This window comes from Equus przewalskii, chromosome 31, assembly GCF_037783145.1.
Source record: "Equus przewalskii isolate Varuska chromosome 31, EquPr2, whole genome shotgun sequence".
Classification (NCBI taxonomy): Eukaryota; Metazoa; Chordata; class Mammalia; order Perissodactyla; family Equidae; genus Equus; species Equus przewalskii.
The window spans coordinates 4175191-4196302 of record NC_091861.1 but is presented as its reverse complement, the minus strand read 5'-3'; the positions used below and the strand labels follow the sequence as shown (position 1 = coordinate 4196302).

The 21112-nt window shown below is 40.2% G+C and overlaps 1 protein-coding gene across 1 annotated transcript in view; it reads left to right on the top strand.

Moving 5' to 3' along the window:
- FMN2 (formin 2) overlaps window positions 1-21112 on the top strand; it is a 342456-nt gene that overhangs the window by 308789 nt on the left and 12555 nt on the right. The window contains exon 16 of the mRNA XM_070602584.1: window positions 1821-1970. Coding sequence (XP_070458685.1) covers window positions 1821-1970 — 150 coding nt within the window. The remainder of the gene's footprint in view (window positions 1-1820; window positions 1971-21112) is intronic.

Here is a 21112-nt window from a genome sequence, read left to right as displayed (position 1 = left end):
ATACCATGCAGCCTTGTGATGGAACTTTCAAAATGTTGTAAGATGGCTGAATGGTTGAACCAGCTATTATAACTTAGATATGTCTGCCCAAACAGACTGACTTGGTCTCTAATAATCAATTTTATGAAGCATAACTACTAGAGAAATGATGAAAAAGAGTAAATGGATAGTCAAAGGATTTGAGACCTAATTTCAGCCATATAGGTCATACACAGTCTTTAGACATATAAGGAGAAAGACCCATTTTCCCAGGAGGGAAGTATGCATATACTTTATCCATTTTAATAAAATATGACCCAGATGTGTCGTAGACTATTTATTCTCTCTGCCATCTGCCCTCCTGGCAGTCTTCACACCATCGACACATTCTGTGAACGCATTCTAATGTCGTTACCGTAGCTCGTGGAAGCCAAATTCTCACATACCATAACCACTTCACAGCCAGACTCTTTCTCAGGATTAGTTGACTCTATTGTGTCATTTTTCCTACTAGGCTAACTAGGGAGAAATAGAACCACACATTTGATCAAGTCAGTGCTGTCATCTCTCCTCAGAATCTAAAGGCTGGTGTCCCTAGGAATCTTACTGCTCAGACATAGCCATAAGGCAAGTTTAAAACAGAGCGGACTAGCCACACATTGGTAACCCTCAGTCAGGGGTGGCTGTGAACTTTTGATTTTGTGTGTAATGCCCAGTCTTCTTTACCTTCTGAGCAAATTTACCTTGCACATTTCATGTTTTAAATGCTCATCTCAAGGTGATCTCTTTCATATGTTTTCATAGTAGGGATTTGAAATCAGCTATAGGACAAGCTGAATACATACACAGATATGTGTTAGCGTATGTATGTATGTACTCATAGTTTTAATCAGACAGCACAATATGCAATCTCAAGTCTCCTTAGAAATGTTTACTTCAGGGCAAATCAAACTTGAGCTTTGTGTGGCGGAAACAGTGCTGGCCCAAGGCCAAAGTGGGAAAAAACAGCAAGCAGGGCAGAGGTTATTGGCATGCCCTTCCAGTTTGCAGCAACTCTCGCCACGCTCTGACTAGCTGCCCAGGGTCCTTCACCATGGCATTATCAGCTCTGTTGGCCTCTGTGCTTTTCAGGGCCTTGTTCATGGGAATGGGGCATTTTTGTTAAGTCATAAATCTACCATCTACTAGTTTATGTTCTTTATCAAATAACCCTTTTGAAACTCGCCTGAGTTTCGTGCATGCATGTTGCATGCAGTCGAAATAGGAAGCATCTTCTGAAGACCGACACTATCAGTATACTTCCACAGTACTGGCTGCCATATTGGTATCCACTCAATGGCATTGCCGTGATCTCTGCAGGGAGACTTTGTCGGCATCTCCTGGGACTTTTGCTTTTTTCCCCCCAGCAATGTAGCAAGCCAAATAGTATATAAGCAATATAGTATACATATAATACGTATTAGTTTTGAGGCACATGGCTGATAATTTATTTGTTTAGAGTATAGAAAGAAAGTATAGACCCACCACTTCCAGTATGTCCCACCTTGACTACAGGTTCGTTTCTGAACTATGTCCGACACACAGTGATTAATTTTGAAAATGGAATTGGACTAGGGATAGTCATCAGTATGTGGAGGATTCTTGGCAGCTCCTAGTACCTGTATCCAAAACTCTAACACAAAGCCATAAGAGAACTACTGTTGGTGCCTAAAGAGTTCGAGTCCTCTTGGTAATAATAACTGTACATGAATGAAATCAACATTTGGATGGCGAAAGAATATCCCATATTGGAAAGTAATCATAGCTTTTATGCTCTTGTGTGTGTGTGTGTGCTTTGACAGCTTTTTGGAGACTACAGCCTATTTCTTCATGAAACCAAAAATTGGAGAGAAGGAGGTGTCCCCAAATGTTTTCTTCAGTATCTGGCATGAATTCAGCTCTGACTTTAAAGATTTTTGGAAGAAAGAGAACAAACTTATTCTACAAGAGAGGTAGGTTTTTTTTCATTTGCACAATGACATTTTAAAACTGGTGTTTTATTGGGTGTGACATCACTGGAGGTGCCAATTTTTATAGCCTGAATGAGAAATTAGATAGCCCTCAACCTGGGGTATCAAGTCTAAGAGGGTGCTGAGATTTGGCAAAATCTGGAGTTTGAGTAGCAGAGTGGGCACAGAGGCTGTGATGCTCAGAGAATAGCTGGGGTCCTAGTTGGCCAGGACCAGTCTTCTGTGGTGAGGAGCAACTTCTGTGATGAGGAAAACACACAGAAGCAGACCTTGGAGGAGGAGTGGAACAACCCTGCTGAGATGATAAACCCACTCACCTCAAAGGACAGATAGCAAAGACTATATATAAAGGTAAGATGAATTGTTTTTGGTTTTGTTTTATTTTGTTTTGTTTTTGCTAAATTCGTGGGATATTGTCAAAATTTCACTGTTCGTATCAAAATTTCTCCCAGATGTCACCAAGAAACAGGTGATTGATATTTTTTAAAAGATCTTTCAAGATTTTTGTAGAGTTACATCACATTCCCTAAGGGAAATCTTTTCAGGAATGAAGGGAAATTTCTCCTTTTAAGTATATGAAATTAAGTCTCTGTCACTGTGATGATAAAATTCCATAGAGGTGTATTAAATGTTAATTCAGGAAGAAAGCTAGCCCTCCCAGGACAGCATCCCCAAATAGCTGGGTCTAGTGGGAGAATGAAAAAGAAACATAATCTACACTGTAAACCAAACCCTAATACTGAACCAATTAGTATACTTTCCAACATCCTCTCAATAACAGTGACTTGACTTTAGATCTTTAGGAAGCTTACATCCTAAGGGACTTTGTTCATCACACCAAAAGATTCCACAATTTTCTGCTATTGTCTTCATTTTGGTCTTGCTTACATACAAAACCATGATGGTTCACCTAGTTTTCATTTGTAAGTAGATTCTGCTACATCCTTAAATCAGATGAAATTAATTACTAGCATTTATTGAGCATATAGACGATGCCAGATTTGTGCTAACTCATGTAAGTAATTACTTAGGTTCCATAGCTTTATCAGAGAAGAAACTATGCTCAGTGAATAGTAGATGGAAAAAGAGAGCAGTTTGAACAGAAGGAAAACACTTAAAACATCCACTCTGAAGATAATGAGCTTATTCTACTTCAAAATGCATCATTAGGGGTTAACATAAAAGATCTGATTTTAGTCAAAAGTCATGCAGGTAACATAGGAGAGAGAATTGCTGAAAAACAAGCATGTTTGAATCATCGTTCATTGCCTTCAGACTTAGCTATGTGTTATCAGTTTTTTTTACCAAGCAAGGCTTGCTCAGTCAATCTGGAAAACTGTAAAGAGGAAAGTTCTTTTTACCTTGCACATCACATCCAACTTCCCTTGGTGTCCCTCACTGGTTCCCCAGAGGCCTCCTTTCATCTCTAGTCTAAACCTGTTTCCCTGGAAAAGGACCTGAAACTCAGATAGACTAAGCACAAAACTGAAAGGTTGGTGTTTCCCCTGGCACCGTCACTGCCTGGTAGCCGGGATTAGAGTCCTACGGGGGGGGTGGAAGTGGTGGGATTTAGGCATCAACATGACAGGACTGATGAAGCTGTGCTTTGGGTGGAGCTTTTCTGATAGGACATCAAGTCAGCAGGTGAATTGCAGCAGGAGGCCGGCCTGGTCCAATGATGGTGCCTCTGGAGGCTCTGGGACGAGAGCATAGGTGGACGCTGTCATTGTAGCTCTCCTTTACCACGTGCCAGTACCTGAGCTGGTGAGGCGCCATCTTGGAGGACGTGTGGAGACTAAGCCAGGTGTCCAGCTCCCTCATCACACTCCCAGCCCTCATCCAGCCTGTGCCCCATGAGAGAGAGTTGTGTTTCCAGGGAACGCTATCAATAACAACCCACTATTTTATGATATTTTATGCATTTGACAGGACCAGAACTAGCTTTTCTTCACTCTCTAAGTTTCTCATAAAGTCAACCAGATCCTTTTTTCAGACTGCATCCTGTGCTGGTCATGACCTAGAAATACACTATGGGCTTTTTGACTCACACTTGGTGACTTTACTTTCATTTTGGCAGTGTTGTGAATTGGCAGATTACGAGTGCTCTTCACTGCAGACTTCTCATTTTTCTAAATCATTTGCTTTTAATAAAGGGCTAAGGAGGAACACGTGGCAGGTGAGAGAGTGCTTCTTTGCCCTTTGACTTCCGAAATATATTACGTCTCTTGGCAGGTAGGCTGCTTTGAAAAGCAAGACCATTTCTGCAAATTGTTTGTAGCAAAACTTTGTCTCTGTCCTTAGTGCAGGATCAGCCACACAATTTCCAAGAAAAAGTGCAAAATGAAAATGTGGGGCCTCTTGTTTAAAAATCATTAACAACTTCAAGACAGCAAATTGTCAAACCAAGCACAGAGCCTTCTGGGAGCTGGGCTCTGTGTGACTCTCAAATGCACACCCAGGACGCCGGCCTCACCGTGGTGTAAGGTTTATATCATATTTTCTGTGGTTCAATGGAAGGGTATTTCAGGAATGCTTTGATTGCCCTCCAACAGCGATAGGAAGCAGAGATGTGGTCAGTTAAGGGTGGAAAACCTCTGGTACAGTGGATGTCAGTGTGAGCAGAGCCTCAGGTAGTGCTCCAGATGCTTAAAATGGGATGCTATTCCCAGCCTGGTTGTTTCCTCCTCTATATTCCTGTAATATTTGTTATCTGCGTATTATGTTTAATGGTTGATCCTATACTGCCTAATGATATGTCTGTTTTTATTTTATACTATAACTTTTTTTGATGTTTGCATTTTAGTCTTTATTTCCCAATGAGATGTTTTGTGTGTTCATTTCTAGTACAGCTCTCACTGTGTCTTTCCCTTCTTAGTATCTCCATAAATATTTGCCAATTTGACTCATTACATCATTGTATTTAACACGGATGTGGAAATGAGAACTTAGCCTAGTAAAGTAATGAACATGTTTTCTTACATAAGCTTATTATCGTAGGTAATAAAAACCCCGCTCCAAATACTTGAAGCAAAGAGAGAGACTTTGTTTGTTTAGACAAGTCAAAACACAAAAGGGCAGGGATGGGACTTGCCTGTGGCTTTCTGCCTGAATGCAGAAATTCTAACCACAGGCCATGAGGGGTTAGTTAGGTGTGTCTGTACCTCTCTCCCCCACTGTCTGTCTTTTTAAATGTCCTCTCTCCTCCTCCTCCTCCTCCTTCTTGCTCTTCTCTCTCTCTCATCCTCAGTCTCTCATTCTCTTTCCCTCTCTCCCTCTCTCTCCCTCTTTCGTCTCCCTCCCACTCCCACCCACCTTGTGGTTTAACCTAATTTCCAAGCCAGGCTTTTTCTTTAAGGTTGGACCCATGGCCATCAGTCACAATCATGATTTACATTCTCACATCCAGGAGGAGAGAGTACTCTCCACCATTTAGAAAAATCCCAATGAAGAATTCCAGATGAGTCATGTCCGTCTCTGGATCAGCCACTGTGGTCAGAGGCATGGGGTGCCCTGGTTTGCTCAGTGTTCACGCCCCGAAGCCTGCAGTCAGAGAGGAGGACTCCCATGACTGACATTTCCCTTCAGAACAGTAGTGTTGGAGTTAAGAGAGAGCACGTTCCCCAAAAAGCAAACAGAAACATACCACCCCCAATTTATTAAGCCTTTAAAAATAGCCTGTATGATTAGCAGAATGTCTTAGCATGGTAGAAATAACCCAAAAGATGGTTTAATGGTGCAGATGAATTTTTCCTTTCTGATGAAGTTTTCCTTGCTCTAATTTGGAATTTATCCTTATCCCATTATTTCTAACTGGTATCTGATTATAGAGTGGTAGTAACTTTGTATTTTTTGGCTTTGTTCTGAGGACTCATATGATTTAGTAGATGTTTTTCCTGAAATGCTGGATTTCTACACATCTGTGTGGAATAGATCTGCTGTCTTTCTAACCAGTGTGGTTTGGAAAACGTGAGGATTTTTGAGTTGGCTCTGCCGCTTACTAGCTCTCGGGTCATAGAAAGTCACGTGTCCTTCAAGAGCCACAGTTTCCTAACCTGCAGAGTGGAAGTGGTAATACCTGTGCAGACTAAAGGAGATATTGAGACTAGAGTATGAAGTACAGTGTCTACATGCTACATGCTCAGTGGCCGTTTCTCCATCTTTTGATATAAATGATATCCTGATCATGACTATCTGTCAGGTGATAAAACATATTGCTAAGGCATATTAAGCATCTTAAGAACATAGTATGTAGATACAAGGCATTATTGTGACTCAGTTACTTACTTGGTTAAGTGAAATTTCTTGGTTCTGAGTCTGAGGATGAACTTTTGTTTGAGAAGGGCCTTCTCGACAAATTTACATTATACTATACAAAGGAACTCCTGTTTTAATGCTTTTTTTTTTTTTTTTTTTAAAGATTTTATTTTTTCCTTTTTCTCCCCAAAGCCCCCCGGTACATAGTTGTGTATTCCTCGTTGTGGGTTCTTCTAGTTGTGGCATGTGGGACGCTGCCTCAGCGTGGTCTGATGAGCAGTGCCATGTCCGCGCCCAGGATTCGAACTAACGAAACACTGGGCCGCCTGCAGCGGAGCACGCGAACTTAACCACTCGGCCACGGGGCCAGCCCCTGTTTTAATGCTTTAAACAACCAACCCATTGGTTTTGTGACAAGTCAGAAAAAATGTTTTTTTTTTATATTTGCAACTAGGCATATACGATTGTAAATAAGAAATCGTTCTCTAAAACAAAGTTTAGGCTTGTCATCACTGAGCAACACAAAACATATGAAAAAGAATTTTTAAAAAAATTTAGCTTGATTATATCCAGAAGAGGGGAGATAAACTAACATTTCTCTTGCCAAGCATTTCTGACAAGGTCTCACAGAACACAGTTTTAATATGTAAGGAAATGGGCAATCCTCATCTCTTGTTTTTCAGGAAGACATTAGCATCAGTGTCTCCTCACTGCTAATGAGGCCCTGTGGAGCTAGGACAGCAAGAGCTGTGTTAATTAGAGGAAAGAAGTACGGATTAATTGAGAGAACATACCCTGATGGAGAGACCGTGGTCCTGGGAAGGGAGAGCCATGTGCCTGCAGCAACTTCACTTCTCACTTTCGCTCTGCTGCAAGCTGAACTCGGTTTTCAGGCAGAGTCTTCAGCTGTATAACTATGTGCAGTTATCTGTGATTGTTCTCCGATTCCATTTTGAGATTTTACTGGGCACAGGACACGTTAAGGCCCATTTGCTGAAGGTTCTGTCTTCCTTGAGCTAACAGTGTAGCACTGGTGTGGCAGGAGAAACCAGGGGTGGGAGGGGGATGAGTGCTGTCCAGAGCACTTTGACAGGGAGCCTGCAGTGGGAGTAGGATTTTCACAGGGAATCCCGGGAGGTAAGGGCCTTCTCGACAAGAAAATGTGCCTCTGGCATCCAGGCCTTAAACACCATAGTGTGTAGCCATAGCCTATCGTGATTTCAGTTTGAGTTGGTGTAAGACATTTTAACTTAATAAATCAGTTGTGACGTTAGTAAGGGTTATGTTTAAACTGTTGTCTAACTTAATTTACTGGTGTATTTTACTCTTAGACAGGTAGTCTTTGATGAACCAGGAGAAGGGATAGCTGCTCCTCTAATTGCACAAGCATGTGGCAGTCAAGTCTGGTTTCAGCCCAGCTGAATCTGTAATTAGAGGAAAAGGACTTGAATGCTTGGCCTTAGAAGGCTATGCATTAAATTGGAGAGCACCTCATGCCATGTTAACATTCTCGTTTCCATAATTTGTATCCAAGTGACCTGTATGTTCAGGTTTAAGTATGATGTTATTGGAGTAGAAGGAAGCAACCACTTTCAAAGCAATTGAAAACAAATCTAAAGAATAGAGCTAAGGAAAGAAAGTTTACTATTATCTAATAATATGTTTGTTGAATACCTAAGTGAAATTGCCTCTTGGGCTGCTATTTAGCAGTGTTGCATTGCAACAATAAATGAATTTGGCCAACCATTTCCCCCTTTGATTCAGGCATCAATGTTTAGAGAAACAACCCATAAAGAAATCCTAGTTCTGACCTCCTAAGGCTGAAGCTTTGGCAAGACAGTTGACAGACAAGATAGTCAGAATAATGGCTAATGGAGCCTGAGAATATGTAGGAAATATCTGCAGTCATTAAAGAAGTAATTAATATGCATTAAGGCATAATAAGTAATTCATTTATTTATTAGTTCAGTCAACAATTATTTATGCCCTGCTGTGTGCTAGGCAAATTTCCTGCCATGTGAATGTTACCCTCTAGCGAGAGAAGCAGACAATAACAAAGTCAACACATTTTTAAATTATAGGTTGAAATTAGTACTACAAGGAAAATAAACAGTGAACCGTTTTTGCAGAATAAAAAGCAGAAGAGCTTCATATAGAAAGTGTAGTCAGAGGATGCCTTTCTGAAAAGGCACCATTGATGTTGACACCTAAATAATGTGAGGGAGCAGCCATGTGAAGGGGCAAGGGTGGTGGGGGGCAACATGGTATGTGAGCCTGCCAGGCAGAGATGTAGGAAGTTCAAGACAACAAGGCAGAAAAGACCGACTATACTCCAAGAAAGATGAAGATCATGAGATGAATTTGACGAAATAGGCAGGGGCCTGGCCATTCAGGCCCTTGTAGGTCATGGTGAGAGGTTGACTTTTATTGTGCATGCAATAGGAAGTCATCCGAGGGGTTTTTAAAAAGGGAATAACCTGATATGATTCATGAAACGAAAAGATCACTGAGTCGGTGGGTAGTAAATTAGACAATGGTACTGAGAAACAAGTTAGGAAGTTGCTGTAGTGGCCCAGGTGAAAGATGTGATGCTCTGGACTGGGGTGAAGGCAAGAGAGATGAGGTGTTGGATATAAACTTTCGTTGGATACCTACACAAACTTGCCATCCACAGGTTCCTCGCTGGACCAGTTTTGGAGGACAGAAAATTCTGTCTCAGTTCAGATACTGACAAGCTTAGGTTAACCAAGATGTTAGAGATCAGGAAAGCAAAATTCCCCTTTCTTCTCCTAAAATGATTACAAAAAGTCAGGGTTAGAGAAAGATCTGAAACCCTGGATATTAGGAAATTCACTTTCTACAACTTAGTTGTCCAAAAATGATGTAAAATCCTGAAGAGAAGACCAGATGGGAAAGATCTTTGCATCTCCTTCTTTATCTTGCTGTGTTCTAAGAGATGTTTTTTAAACTTTGGAAAATCCTTCCTCAAAAGCCTTATGTTCAAAAATGGAAGAAACTCACCCTTAGAGGTTCCAGTTTGAGCCCCCCAACAGAGAATCAAGACCAAGAGCCAAGAAAATAGCTTGTCCAAAGATATTTTTGCTTTGAAAAGAATTTAAACATTCTTACACCTTCTGGTGAGTTGATAGAGCCTTATAAAGGTATCTGAGCAATTATTAATGTCCCTTGAGCATTTGCTAAAAATATTTTTTGATGTCTTAGCAAAGTTTGTAGTAAAACCATCTTGGATCAAAATACGCTTCATGGAGTAAGGATATTTAAAATTAGCCACTAAAAATAACATCATGTAGCTTCTATGGGCTGAAAACAAGTTCCTATAAAAGCTGTTCCTTCGCAAGCAAGATGTTATTTTTAAGGGGTCATTTTAAGTTTCTTTGCGGTTCTCTCAAACCGTGTAATGGTTGTAATCTGCTCGAGGAGGAGGACCAGATCCGTTCAATTTGTATAATGTCAAATTAACAAATTCTTAGGTTTGTGTGGACTTCGGCTGGAGCCTGGATTTTTCAGAGAGTGGAAAATGTGAGCTGTCAGGGGCTCCCCACAGTTCGTCCCACTGTGATATCCTCCATGCTGACTCTGAGGCGTCCCACAGCAGGGAATGCTTCCTCCAGCTCTGATGCAGGATTCCACTCGCAGACACCACCCGTGTTCCCCTTAGCGGGAGTGAAGCTTTAGAGAAATGCAAAATGTTTCTTCTGCACTTAAAAGTTTGGGATCTCAGGGTAAATAATGGCTAATCAGAGACTAGTCACGGAGAGAAGGAGGGAAGAGATGGTCTCTGCAGTGTTTTAGGTGTTGGTCTTTACAACAGGTTTGGAGCCGGTGGCAAATGCTAGACCAATGCTGGTTATTTTATTTGACAAAGAGCAGTTAGCTCACTTGGTTTTGCCTGCTGAAGTCTGATTAAGATTTAGAAGCAACCGTGGTAAGGCATCAAACTCAATTTGTGAAAGCACCTGCTGAGTGTGTATGGGTACTGGAGGACGGGGTGCGGAGGGAACCAAGAATAGAGATCAGTATGGAGGCATTTTAAGAATGTATATTTCAATATAGGACATAAAAAGAAAATAAGGGAATATTCATATGTCTGGTGAGGCTGCCGGGGAATGGTTTTAAGAAAGAAAGTAGAATGGCTAATCAGCACATGAAAAGATGCGCCATCATTAGCCTTCACGAAAACGCCAATCAAAACCACAGTGAGATACACTATGTGCCTGCTAGGATGGCTGTAATCCAAGAAACAGACAAGACCAAGTGCAGTGGGGGGAAATGAGGAGACTGTGTGGAGCCCTCACACACTGCTGGCGGGAATGTAAAATAGTGCGGCCACTTTGAAAAACAGGCATTTCCTCAAAGGGGTAAACCTAGAGTTACCATGGAACTCAAGCAGCTCCCTCCTGAGTGTGTACTGAAGTGAGCACGTGCACCCACACACACACTTGTACATGTATGTTCATAGCAGCATTCTCCATACTATCCAAAAAGTTCTAACAACCCAAATGTCCATCCACTGATAAGTGGATAAATAAAATGTGGTGTATCCATACAATGGAATGTTATTTGGCAATAAAAAGAAATGAGGCATTGATATATGCTGTAATGTGCATGAACCTTGAAAATATTATGCTAAGTGAATGAAGACAGTCACCAAAAAATACATATTGCATGATGTGATTTATGTGAAATTTCCAGAATTGGCAAAAAAATATAGGCTCTGATAGTGGATCACCCCTTGTCAGCAGTTGGAGGGAGAGAGGAATGGGGAGTGACTGCTCATGACATTTCTTTTCAGGGATAGGGAATGTCCTAAAATTAGATGGTTGCACAACCCTGTGAAAATACTAAAAAACATTGAATTGTCCACTTGAAATGAGTGAATTTTATAGTATGTGAATGCTATCTCAGTAAAGCTGTTTGTAAAAAAAGAAAGCTGAATTCTCACATCAGAGTTCTAAGCATAACGGTGGACCACAATTGAATGCACTCACCCCCTTCAGTGATCTCTTTCGATTGTTCACGGTTTTGAAATCCTCCATTTGTCCCCTCGTCTTCCTTCCTGATACACTCCTGGCCATTTCCCCTGTGCCCAGAGAGTTCTGTATGGACTCAAGGAAAGAAAATCTTTTAACTACTAATGTGACTATTAGCTAAGTCAAAATTTGGGAGATAAATCTGCTGGCAAAAACTGTAAAAAAAATCGCACAACTCATTCCAAAATTCAGTCTCCATCGATTTAGATAATTGGTAATTTATTAGCTTGGCCCTGTAGTGATGAAATGAGCCAGTGCTTTCCCTATGTAAACCTATTTCAGGAAATCATAAGTCATGTTAAAAATATACACACACATAATAGGTCTTGTGTGTATTCTGAAATTATTCATCTATTGCAAATAAACTTTTTTCCAATCCAATCTCCATAGGAGGAGTCAGATTGTCCAAGTTTTCTTAATCTGTATTTCTAATGGGGGAAGAGATAAATCCTTCAGAAAAAAAGAGTGGATACAATCATGGTTAAAATAAATAAAAATAAAAGGGAAAGAAACGCGTCTGCAGGTGCTTTGGGGTAGAGCCTCGTGTCTTTCCTTTCTGTGGAGTTCACCCTCTGCCATCTCCCCGCAACGTCTCCACCTGGGTTTGCTGGCCCCGGCTCTTCCTTGGCTTTTCGGGTGCTCAGTCAGCACCGCCCTCCACGGGCCTCCTGACCAAGTTGCTGCTCGGGGTTTTTCCTTCTGCTTATCGTAAACGGTTGGGCCTAGAAACTTGACCCTTGGGCGGCTGCTAGGTCACAAGAGGAATTTTGAGCCCATGGAAAGGAGACGCGCTTGAGGCAGACAGTATAGAGACAGACTTTATATACGGTGCTTCCCAGTGAGTGGGCACTCAGTGGAGATTCACCATGTTGATGCTGAAGAACTGGTTAAGGAATCACAGTGTGGTCTTGGATATTGGCATTTCTAATCAATTCCAGTGTCCATCACTTGAATGACCATCATGGCAAATTTGTATCCTGTAGCTTGGGTTCGTTGGTTTATGTAGAAAGCTGTTATTTACAGTTTGTTCCTCCTTTAAAGGATCTTTAAATTGTCGTCGTCATCGCTGTCATCATCTTTATTTAAACTACTATTATATATACATAATATTTTTTTGCCTTTTTTTTTTTTTTGAGGAAGATTAGCCCTGAGCTAACATCTGCTGTCAATCCTCCTCTTCTTGTTGAGGAAGACTGGCCCTGAGCTAACATCCATGCCCATCTTCCTCTACTTTGTATGTGGAATGCCTACCACAGCATGGCTTTTGCCAAGCGGTGCCATTCCGCACGCAGGATCGGGATGGGTGAACCCTGGGCCGCTGAGAAGCAGAACATGCGAACTTAACCACTGCACCACTGGGCCAGCCCCTACATAATATTTCTTATATGTATATTATAATTTCTTATCAAATTCAAATTCTAATACTCTTGGAGTTTTAGGAGCTATGATTTTGCAATTTTTAAGAATAATTATATTGCAGAGCCAAAAAAAAGAAAATCGCATTATACCTATAATAATTCCTAAAATGGTGTGACTTTGTTTTTTGCAATTTAGACTTTCTAACTATAATATTATTAACATATAGATTATAGATACTCCCAGTGGTCTGTCTGCTCGGTCTTTTTGCGTGTTGTCTTATATAAAGCCTGTGAGCATTTTCATTTTATTTTATTTCCTTCCATTTTGATTTATTTTGCTTTTGTTTCCTGAGTAAGATCTGTAATAAAACACTTGAGATCACTGATACTTTGAATGTCTTTCTAAGTTTGAAAAATTTATTTAATCAACTTCATCTGTCACTTTATCTTGTAGAGTGATGTTAAACATTCTCTGAATAATCCATCAGCTTTGTCTCCATCCTCTCCCACACGGCCCTGGCCATGTTCCACCTCCGATTGATTATAAAGGTTGCCCCTGCCTTTAGGAAGAGCGGTTGCGCTGGCACCCGCAAGTCACACGCTCTGTCTAGGTGAAAGAAAGTGTTCCTGGCCAACATGTCTCCACAGCTCATTGATCTTTCTCTGGAGAAAGGCTGGTATGTCTCCTTACAGACTCCTTCCTTGAATGATTTAAAACTTGATGCTGAGCTATATAAAGTCCTATTCGGATAGCTGTGCCTCACCGAGGGAGGGTCATGCGGAGGGTGGGGCCACTTCTGCATTTACAAAAAGGGCACACAGTCCTCTCCTTGCGTAAGCTGCATCCACCATTGCATTGTACATGGTTAGCTGATGGTTAGACCTGGCAACGTAAAACTAAAAGGCAGACGAGGAGGAAGGGGCCCTTGTATGAGCGCACAGTCAGGAGGTGGGCCTGCCCGAGTGTTTGGAGACATGCAGATTCAAGCTTTCTGGCTTTTTGTAAGGAAATACTCATTTTCAGAAAGTACTGGCCTCGAGGAGAACAGAATTCTGGCTGTGTTGGTGGAGACTGTAGCTGTTTTGCTATGAGCAGAATAGACCAGGGTGGTAAGGTCACCACCCTCTTTTCTCGGGCTTCGATGTTCTTGTGCCCCTGGAGTGGTTCTGGAGGTGAGCTGGGACGGGGGCTGATTGCAGGGTGCTCTGGGGGCAGGCCAGCAGTCAGCATTAAGGGCCACCTGCTTGCTCCCTCAGCAGGGCCTGATCCCCTGAGTCCCATTAACCCCAAGGTGACCCTCGTCTCCACCAAATTAGGAGCAGTGGGGCCCCGGAAGAGGACCGTGTGCTTAATTTAGATTCCATCAGGGTCGGCTTCGTGGTAGCGTGTACAGAACCCATAACGAGGCACGATACAGTGCTGTGGTTTGTTTTTGTAAATAAACAGCCAATAATCTAAAGTTATATTAATGACTTAGTGTTTTATCTATATATTTAAGTGCTATTAATAGTCTTCTGTTATTTTATAACATGAGCATCTGAAGTGGGCTGCATTTACCGTCACTTTGAAAAATGATAAAACTTTAAATTAGATCAGATTGTAGAGACATTCACTCTTTTTCGAAAGAGTGGGTAGCTTGGTGATGCGGAAAACACACACATTGGAATCTAGAAGTGAGAGTTTGCCTGTGAGAATCCCTAACCCTCTAAGCTTTCATTTATCAGGAGAGCGTGTCACAGGTCAGCCTCTAACATTTATTGGGGGAGGAAAAGGGGAGGAGGTGGAAGTATTAATCTTTAAGATATTCTAATTATCGCTAAATATTTAGAGAAAACGTATTTTCCCAAAATAAAGCACAACAGAAATAAAAGCATATTCGTGGTAGATCTTAATTTTATGAGATGGAAATATTTTTTAAAGTTAACCTCTTTAGTTCAAATTCCTGTGCCTTAGGGGTGAATATTTTTGGAAAGTTTGATAAAATTCCATTTGGCCACTTTAAAGTTTTCCAAGTGTGTGGGGGAGGTAAATAAGATGAGGAATAATTGGGAAAAAGTCTATTTCATCAGTTAGGAGAATTTCAGATGCTCACAGATAACGCAAAGCTTTCATTTTAAAATCAGTCTAGATGTGGATATTAATGTATTCTTAAACTCGTGCTGTTTTTAGGACAGAAGCAACTCATAATTCTGTGCCTCTGATTAATTTTCTTAATGTTTTCATTTTACAAGTGTGCAATAAAAGCACAGAGTACTGGAGCATGAACTTGAGGCTAGATGGTGTTAATGGCAAATTAGAGAAAAAGGTAGAAAAGCACTTTTTTTCTTTAATATGGACAGACAGACAGTTGGATGGATGGATGGAGAGTTATTGGAAATCATACATAACCATTGAGGGAAAAATACAATCCACGTATGTGAAAGTGTTGTTACTATGAGGAAAGCTTAAATTGGCTCCTCTTCTGCAAGCTCTCTACTTCATCTGTTATTGATAAGGAAAAAGGCAGAGGACTCACAACACACTTTACGCCAGATTATGATCTACTCGTGTGTCTCAAACATTCAGATGAGATTCAGGGACCACACACAACCTCTTGACTTAAGGGAGGCGAGAACATGACCCTCAGAAAGCTGGTGGGTTGTGGTGAAAAGGAAAAAATTATGTCAACTTCCATACACATTTTACCATTCATGGGTAGTTATTAAAAACAAGTTTCAGAATGATGCTGATCTGAGAAAAACTAAGAATTAAGGTTCACATCCAAATTCTTAATTATTAGTGGCCATTTTCTATTTTCTGCCTGAGGGTTTAATGAGTTCCCTAACAGGAATAGTGGAGTTCACAGACTTTGGGATCAATTATTATAATACATACAGTTTATTCGTAATTGTATAGTCCAGAGTCATAACCCCTTGTCTACAATTTGGAGATCCCAAAACCTCTGAAGCCAGAAGTTTCTTTATAAGTTTGTGGCAAACTCAACCTACATGAAGCTGTCTACAGTCATTACCATCCCACGTAGAGTGAGTGTTCATACCTTACTGCAGAAATATTAATGTGTTCGGTTACTCCATGCTGTGTCATGCTAGTGTTATATACCATATTTCTGTCTGAAATTAGAAACGTTCTCAATTCTGTAATCCATCTAGCCCCAGGGGTTTTGGGTAAAGGATTATAGAATGAACAGATATCTGGCTGACTGAAGCCTGTGCTCACTGACCCTAATTCCCTCTCTAGAACCACACAAAGAAATTCAATCCCCTGTTCATGTAATGGGTCTTCAGATATTCAAGGTTAGCTGTGAAGATGCTGTCAGGTTTTCCATTGTCCTGACATAGTATTCCCAGTTCTTTTAATTGTTCTGGAAACTCTTCGGACTTGTTCTGTTTCATGTAGCTTCCCGCTCAGCCTGGGCCACGTCCTCTGTTATTTCAGCTATGTTCTTACTGGCGCCATGGTTTCACAACAGATTACACTTCTTAATACTCCTAATATCAGCAAGGCCATACCCTTCACCTTTCTTGCTCTGGGAGAAATTTTCCAAGCTGGACTATTTCAAAATCAGTGTTCCCCAACCTAAAGCAGATTCTCTAAGGAATGGATATCCTGAGACAAGTCCTGGGAACCAAGAAGGGGATGGGAAGTCAAGAATGCTTTTATCCCACGTTTAATTTCTCTTTGTAATTGCTCCCCACAGTGCCTTCTTGCACTTTCTTCCAGCCCCGAAAGCAGTTTCTGCATTCTTCGCTCTGAACTTATGACCTGTCCACGTGCTTTACTGAGGTCATTCAGCAAGTATTTGTTAAGTGGCTACTATATGCCAGGCACTGGAGTTGTGAACAAAACCAAATCCTTGCCCTCTGGAGCTTACATTATATGCGCTGGGTGCTGTTACAGGTCTGACGAAAAATAAAATAGGGCAAAGGGAAGAGAGAGTTGTAGGAGGTAGTGGTGGTGTATAAAAACTAGCCAGGCAATGTCTCTGAGAAGTGATGTGTAGGGAGGGGCTTGAAGAAAGTGAGGGAACAAACTGGTGGATATCTGGAGACAGAACATTCCAGGTGGAGGGGGCAGCGAGAGTGAAGCCTGAGGAAGGAGTGTGTTTAGGGAGGAGACCAAAGTGGCTGGAACAGAGTGAGCAAGAAGAGGGCAGTAGAATATGTGAGCAGAGAGGGGCTGTTAGGGGCAGATCGTGTAGCCTGTGGGCCGGGTGAAGAAAGGGCTTCAAGAAGCAGGGCAGAAAGGGAGAAGCGTATAAATGCTGCTCATGCTCACAGGAGGAAGATGAGGACTGAGAGGTGACCTTTGGATTTGGGAATTGGGAGGAATTGGTGACATCCGCAAGTGCAGTCTCTGTCGAGCGGTTAGGGACAGAGGCTGATCAGATGGGAGCAGAGGCAGCGGAGACGGTGACTATGCGCAACTCTCTTGAGGTGTTTGTACATATAAAGGGTTGCAGAGAAAAGAAGGTCTAGCCGGAGGAGGAGGTCAATTAGGGATTTTTTTTTTCGTGGTGGGATAAACAGCGTATTTCTGACCGGATGGGAATAATCTAGTAGAGGAAAAATTGTGACCCTTATTCTCCCTTAGTATGTGTGTTTCCTTGATGCCATTCCTGCCTTGTATCTCCCATATCTTACTCCTTAATTAAGCCATTCTTTCTCCTCCATAATTCTAACCCTTTATGATATAAATAGCTTTGTTGTGCTCTTTTATGAGTTTTCCAGGGAGGAAATGTGATAAACTCCCTATAAACTAATTTCTGTGTCTAATAGCCCTTGAGTCCCTCCCCCCTGCCCAAAGAAAGTCTTTATAAAAAAATAGGATCCAAGTTACTCATCCACGTTATCCTTGCTCGAGAAGCGTCAAAACAGAAACCATGGCGTAAGTACCAACAGAGCTTAACTTTATATCTCACTAGCCATAATCAAAAACTTTTCTGAACTGTATGCAAAAAAAAAATCACTGAGATTAAGAAAATGTCTTAACACAAGTGGAAATAGTAAAAGGACATTTGCATGAAAAATCTTAAATGTAGTAAACAACACTATTCTCCTGTAATAAAAGGTGAACTTTGCTGTCCAATGTGATTTGATAATAGTTTTGGCCAAGATATATGACAAAAATTTGTTTTATTTCCTATCATAAATTTGTGGAACCAGGGAGTGTCATTTTACCATTTTATTGAAAAAATCTAAAATATCCTCAATAAGTACAGAGAGCACGTGTTCCTTCCTAGGGGACTTAGATAAAAGGCACATCGCTTGAGTTACTTTTGTAAATTCCATGTAAATCCACATCTAATATAGAATTAAAATAGTCTCTACTGTAAGCTCCGTGAGAAAAACGAACCCTTTTTTTCTAAATTAGAGATTTTAAATTAGCAATGAACATGTGATCAGAAGCTTAAGAATCCTAAAATGTACATGAATACAAATATTCCCATTTTCACTGACTATTAAAAGCTTCTCATCTAGGCATTTTAAAAAGTTATAAAAAGCACCTTCCAGATTTCTCAACTTTTTCTGATACCATGTTAAATTCCTTTTGGAAGAAGATGAGAAAAGGATATTTTTGGTTTGACAGAATATAATTCAGGCTCTTTATTTACACAATGGAATGTGAGCCTTACTGTTTACTCTCTAGTCCCTAAAGCAGATGTATTTTCCTTCTTCAGCAGCACAGAATCTTGGCATTTCCAGCTTGTGTCCAAGACCCTACCCATCTTCTGACTCCTATTCAGTTGAGACTGTTGCAATTTGAGATAATCAAGGAAATATGCTAACTGTCCTGGATTTTTCAGAGCTGTATCCCAGTATCAGATTAGATCACCAAAGAACCAAGGGACATGCTCGAGGAGTATGTTCACCTCCCCTCTCCTCAGAAATGCCTTCACTGAGTTAAAGTTTAAAATTTAGTCTCAGTTTATATTGAGGATTTGTGTAAAGAGGCCATTGGAAAAATTTCTCTATCTTCTGTATTTTTACTTTTATTTATTTTATTTAGATATACATCATTATAGTTCAATTTCTGTATGCACTACATCATGTTCACCACCAAAAGTCTGGTCTTCATCCATCACCATACCAATATCCCCCTTTCCTACTTCCCCGCTGGTAACCACCAATCTGTTCTCCATATCTATACATTTGTTTGTTTGTTTGTTGTTTTTTATCTTCTATATATGAGTGAAATCATATGTTATGTGTCTTTTTTCCACTTGACTTATTTTGCTTAGCATAATACCCTCAAGGTCCATCCATGTTGTTGCAAATAGCAAGATTTCATCTTTTTATGGCTGAGTAGTATTCCATTGTATAGGTATAATCTTCTTTATCCATTCATCTGTCTGTGGGCACTTAGGTTGTTTCCAAGTCTTAGCTATTATAAATAATGCTGCAATGAACATAGGAATGCATGTATTTTTTCAAATTAGTGTTTACATGTTCTTTGGATGAATACCCAGGAGTGGAATGGCTGGATCATATGGTAGTTCTATTTTTAATTTTTTGAGGAATCTCCATACTGTTTTCCATAGTGGCTGCACCAATTTTCATTCCCACCAGCAGTATATGAGGGTTCCCTTTTCTCCACATTCGCTCTGACACTTGTAATTTTTGTCTTTTTAATAATGGCCTTTCTGATGGGCATGAGGTGACATCTCATTGTGTTTTTGATTTGCATTTCCCTAATAATTAGTGATGTTGAATAAAATGGATATAGAAGAAAAATACCTCAACATAATAAAGGCTGCTAACATTATACTCAATGGTGAAGAAGTGAAAGCTATCCTTCTGAGAACAGGAACAAGAAAGGATGCCTACTCTCAGCACTCTAATTCAACATAGTATTGGAAGTCCTAGCCAGAGCAATTAGACAAGACAAAGAAATAAAAGGGATCCAAATTGGAAGGGAAGAAGTAAAACTGTCACTATTTGCCTGCAGAATCCACCAAAAACTATATTAGAAATAATAAATGACTATGGTAGGGTTGCAGGGTACAAAATCAACATACAAAAGTTAGTTGTGTTTCTATACACTAACAATGAATAGCAGAAAGAAAAATCAAGAAAACAATCTCATTTTCAATCACAGCAAAAAGAATAAGATACTTAGGAATAAATTTAACCCCAGAGGTGAAAGACCTTTACACTGAAAACTATAAGACGTTGATAAAAATCAAAGAAGACACAAAGAAATGGAAAAATATTCTGTGCTTATGAATTAGAAGAATTTTTAAATGTCCGTATTACCTAAAGCAATCTACAGATTCAGTGCAGTCGCTCTCAAAGCCCAAAGGTATTCTTCATGAAGTAGATAAAAGAATCCTACAATTTATCTGGAACCACAAAAGACCCCAAATAGCCAAAGCAATCCTGAGAAAAAAAACAAAGGTGGAGGCATCACACTCACTGATTTCAAAGTATACTGCAAAGCTATAGTTATCAAAACAGTATGGTACTGACACAAAAACAGACAGATAGATCAATGGAACAGAATTGAGAGCCTGGAAGTAAACCCACACAGTTAATTTTTGACAAAGGAGCCAAGAACATACAATGGAGAAAGAAAAGTCTCTTTAATGAATGGTGTTGGGGAAACTGGACAGCCACATGCAAAAGAATGAAAGTAAACCGTTGTCTTACATCGTACCCAAAAATTAACTCAAAATGGATTAAAGACTTGAATGTAAGAACTAAAACCATAAAACTCCTAGGACAAAATACAGGCAGTGCACTCTTTGACATCAGTCTTAGAACTATCTTCTTGGAAATGTCTCCTCAACCAAGGGAAACAAAAGGAAAAATGAACAAATGGGACTGCATCAAACTGAAAAGCTTCTGCACAGCAAAGGAAACTGTCATCGAAATGGAAAGACAACCTATCTTCTGTGTTTTTAGATTTGTACTGACTACGGTTTACATCTCTCATTTGGAGAACCAGGTAAAAATTCCTCCTAGAAATTAGAATCAAGAAAATTGGTGGTAGTGTTGTTTTCTCCAAACCATCCTACATATTTTCCTTTTTCAGAGATGAACGCTATAGCCCGTTGTGTTTCCATTGCTACTTTTCCTTGAACGGAGTTCAAAATTTGTCCAACCGTTATACTTCTCCCTGGCATCTGATAAAACACATGGGCCCATTTTTCTAAATAATTTCTCTTTTCAAAAATCATTTTAAACTGCCCCATTTTATATGATCAGAGTTTAAAAGATTCAGTCTTTTGAATCAAATGCTTCTGAATGAATAGAAATAAAAATAAATATAAATTAATATAATGAATGTAAATATATAAATATATGATAAATGTAAATATATAAATAGAAAGAAACAGAAAAGGGAGGATCCCCATGGTCCTCTGTTTCGTCTTTCCCGTGCGTTTGCATTATGAGAGGCAGGATAGAGAGCTGTAGGGGTCAGTTGTCTGTATCGGTCTTTGTCTGCATTTGAACTGCAGAT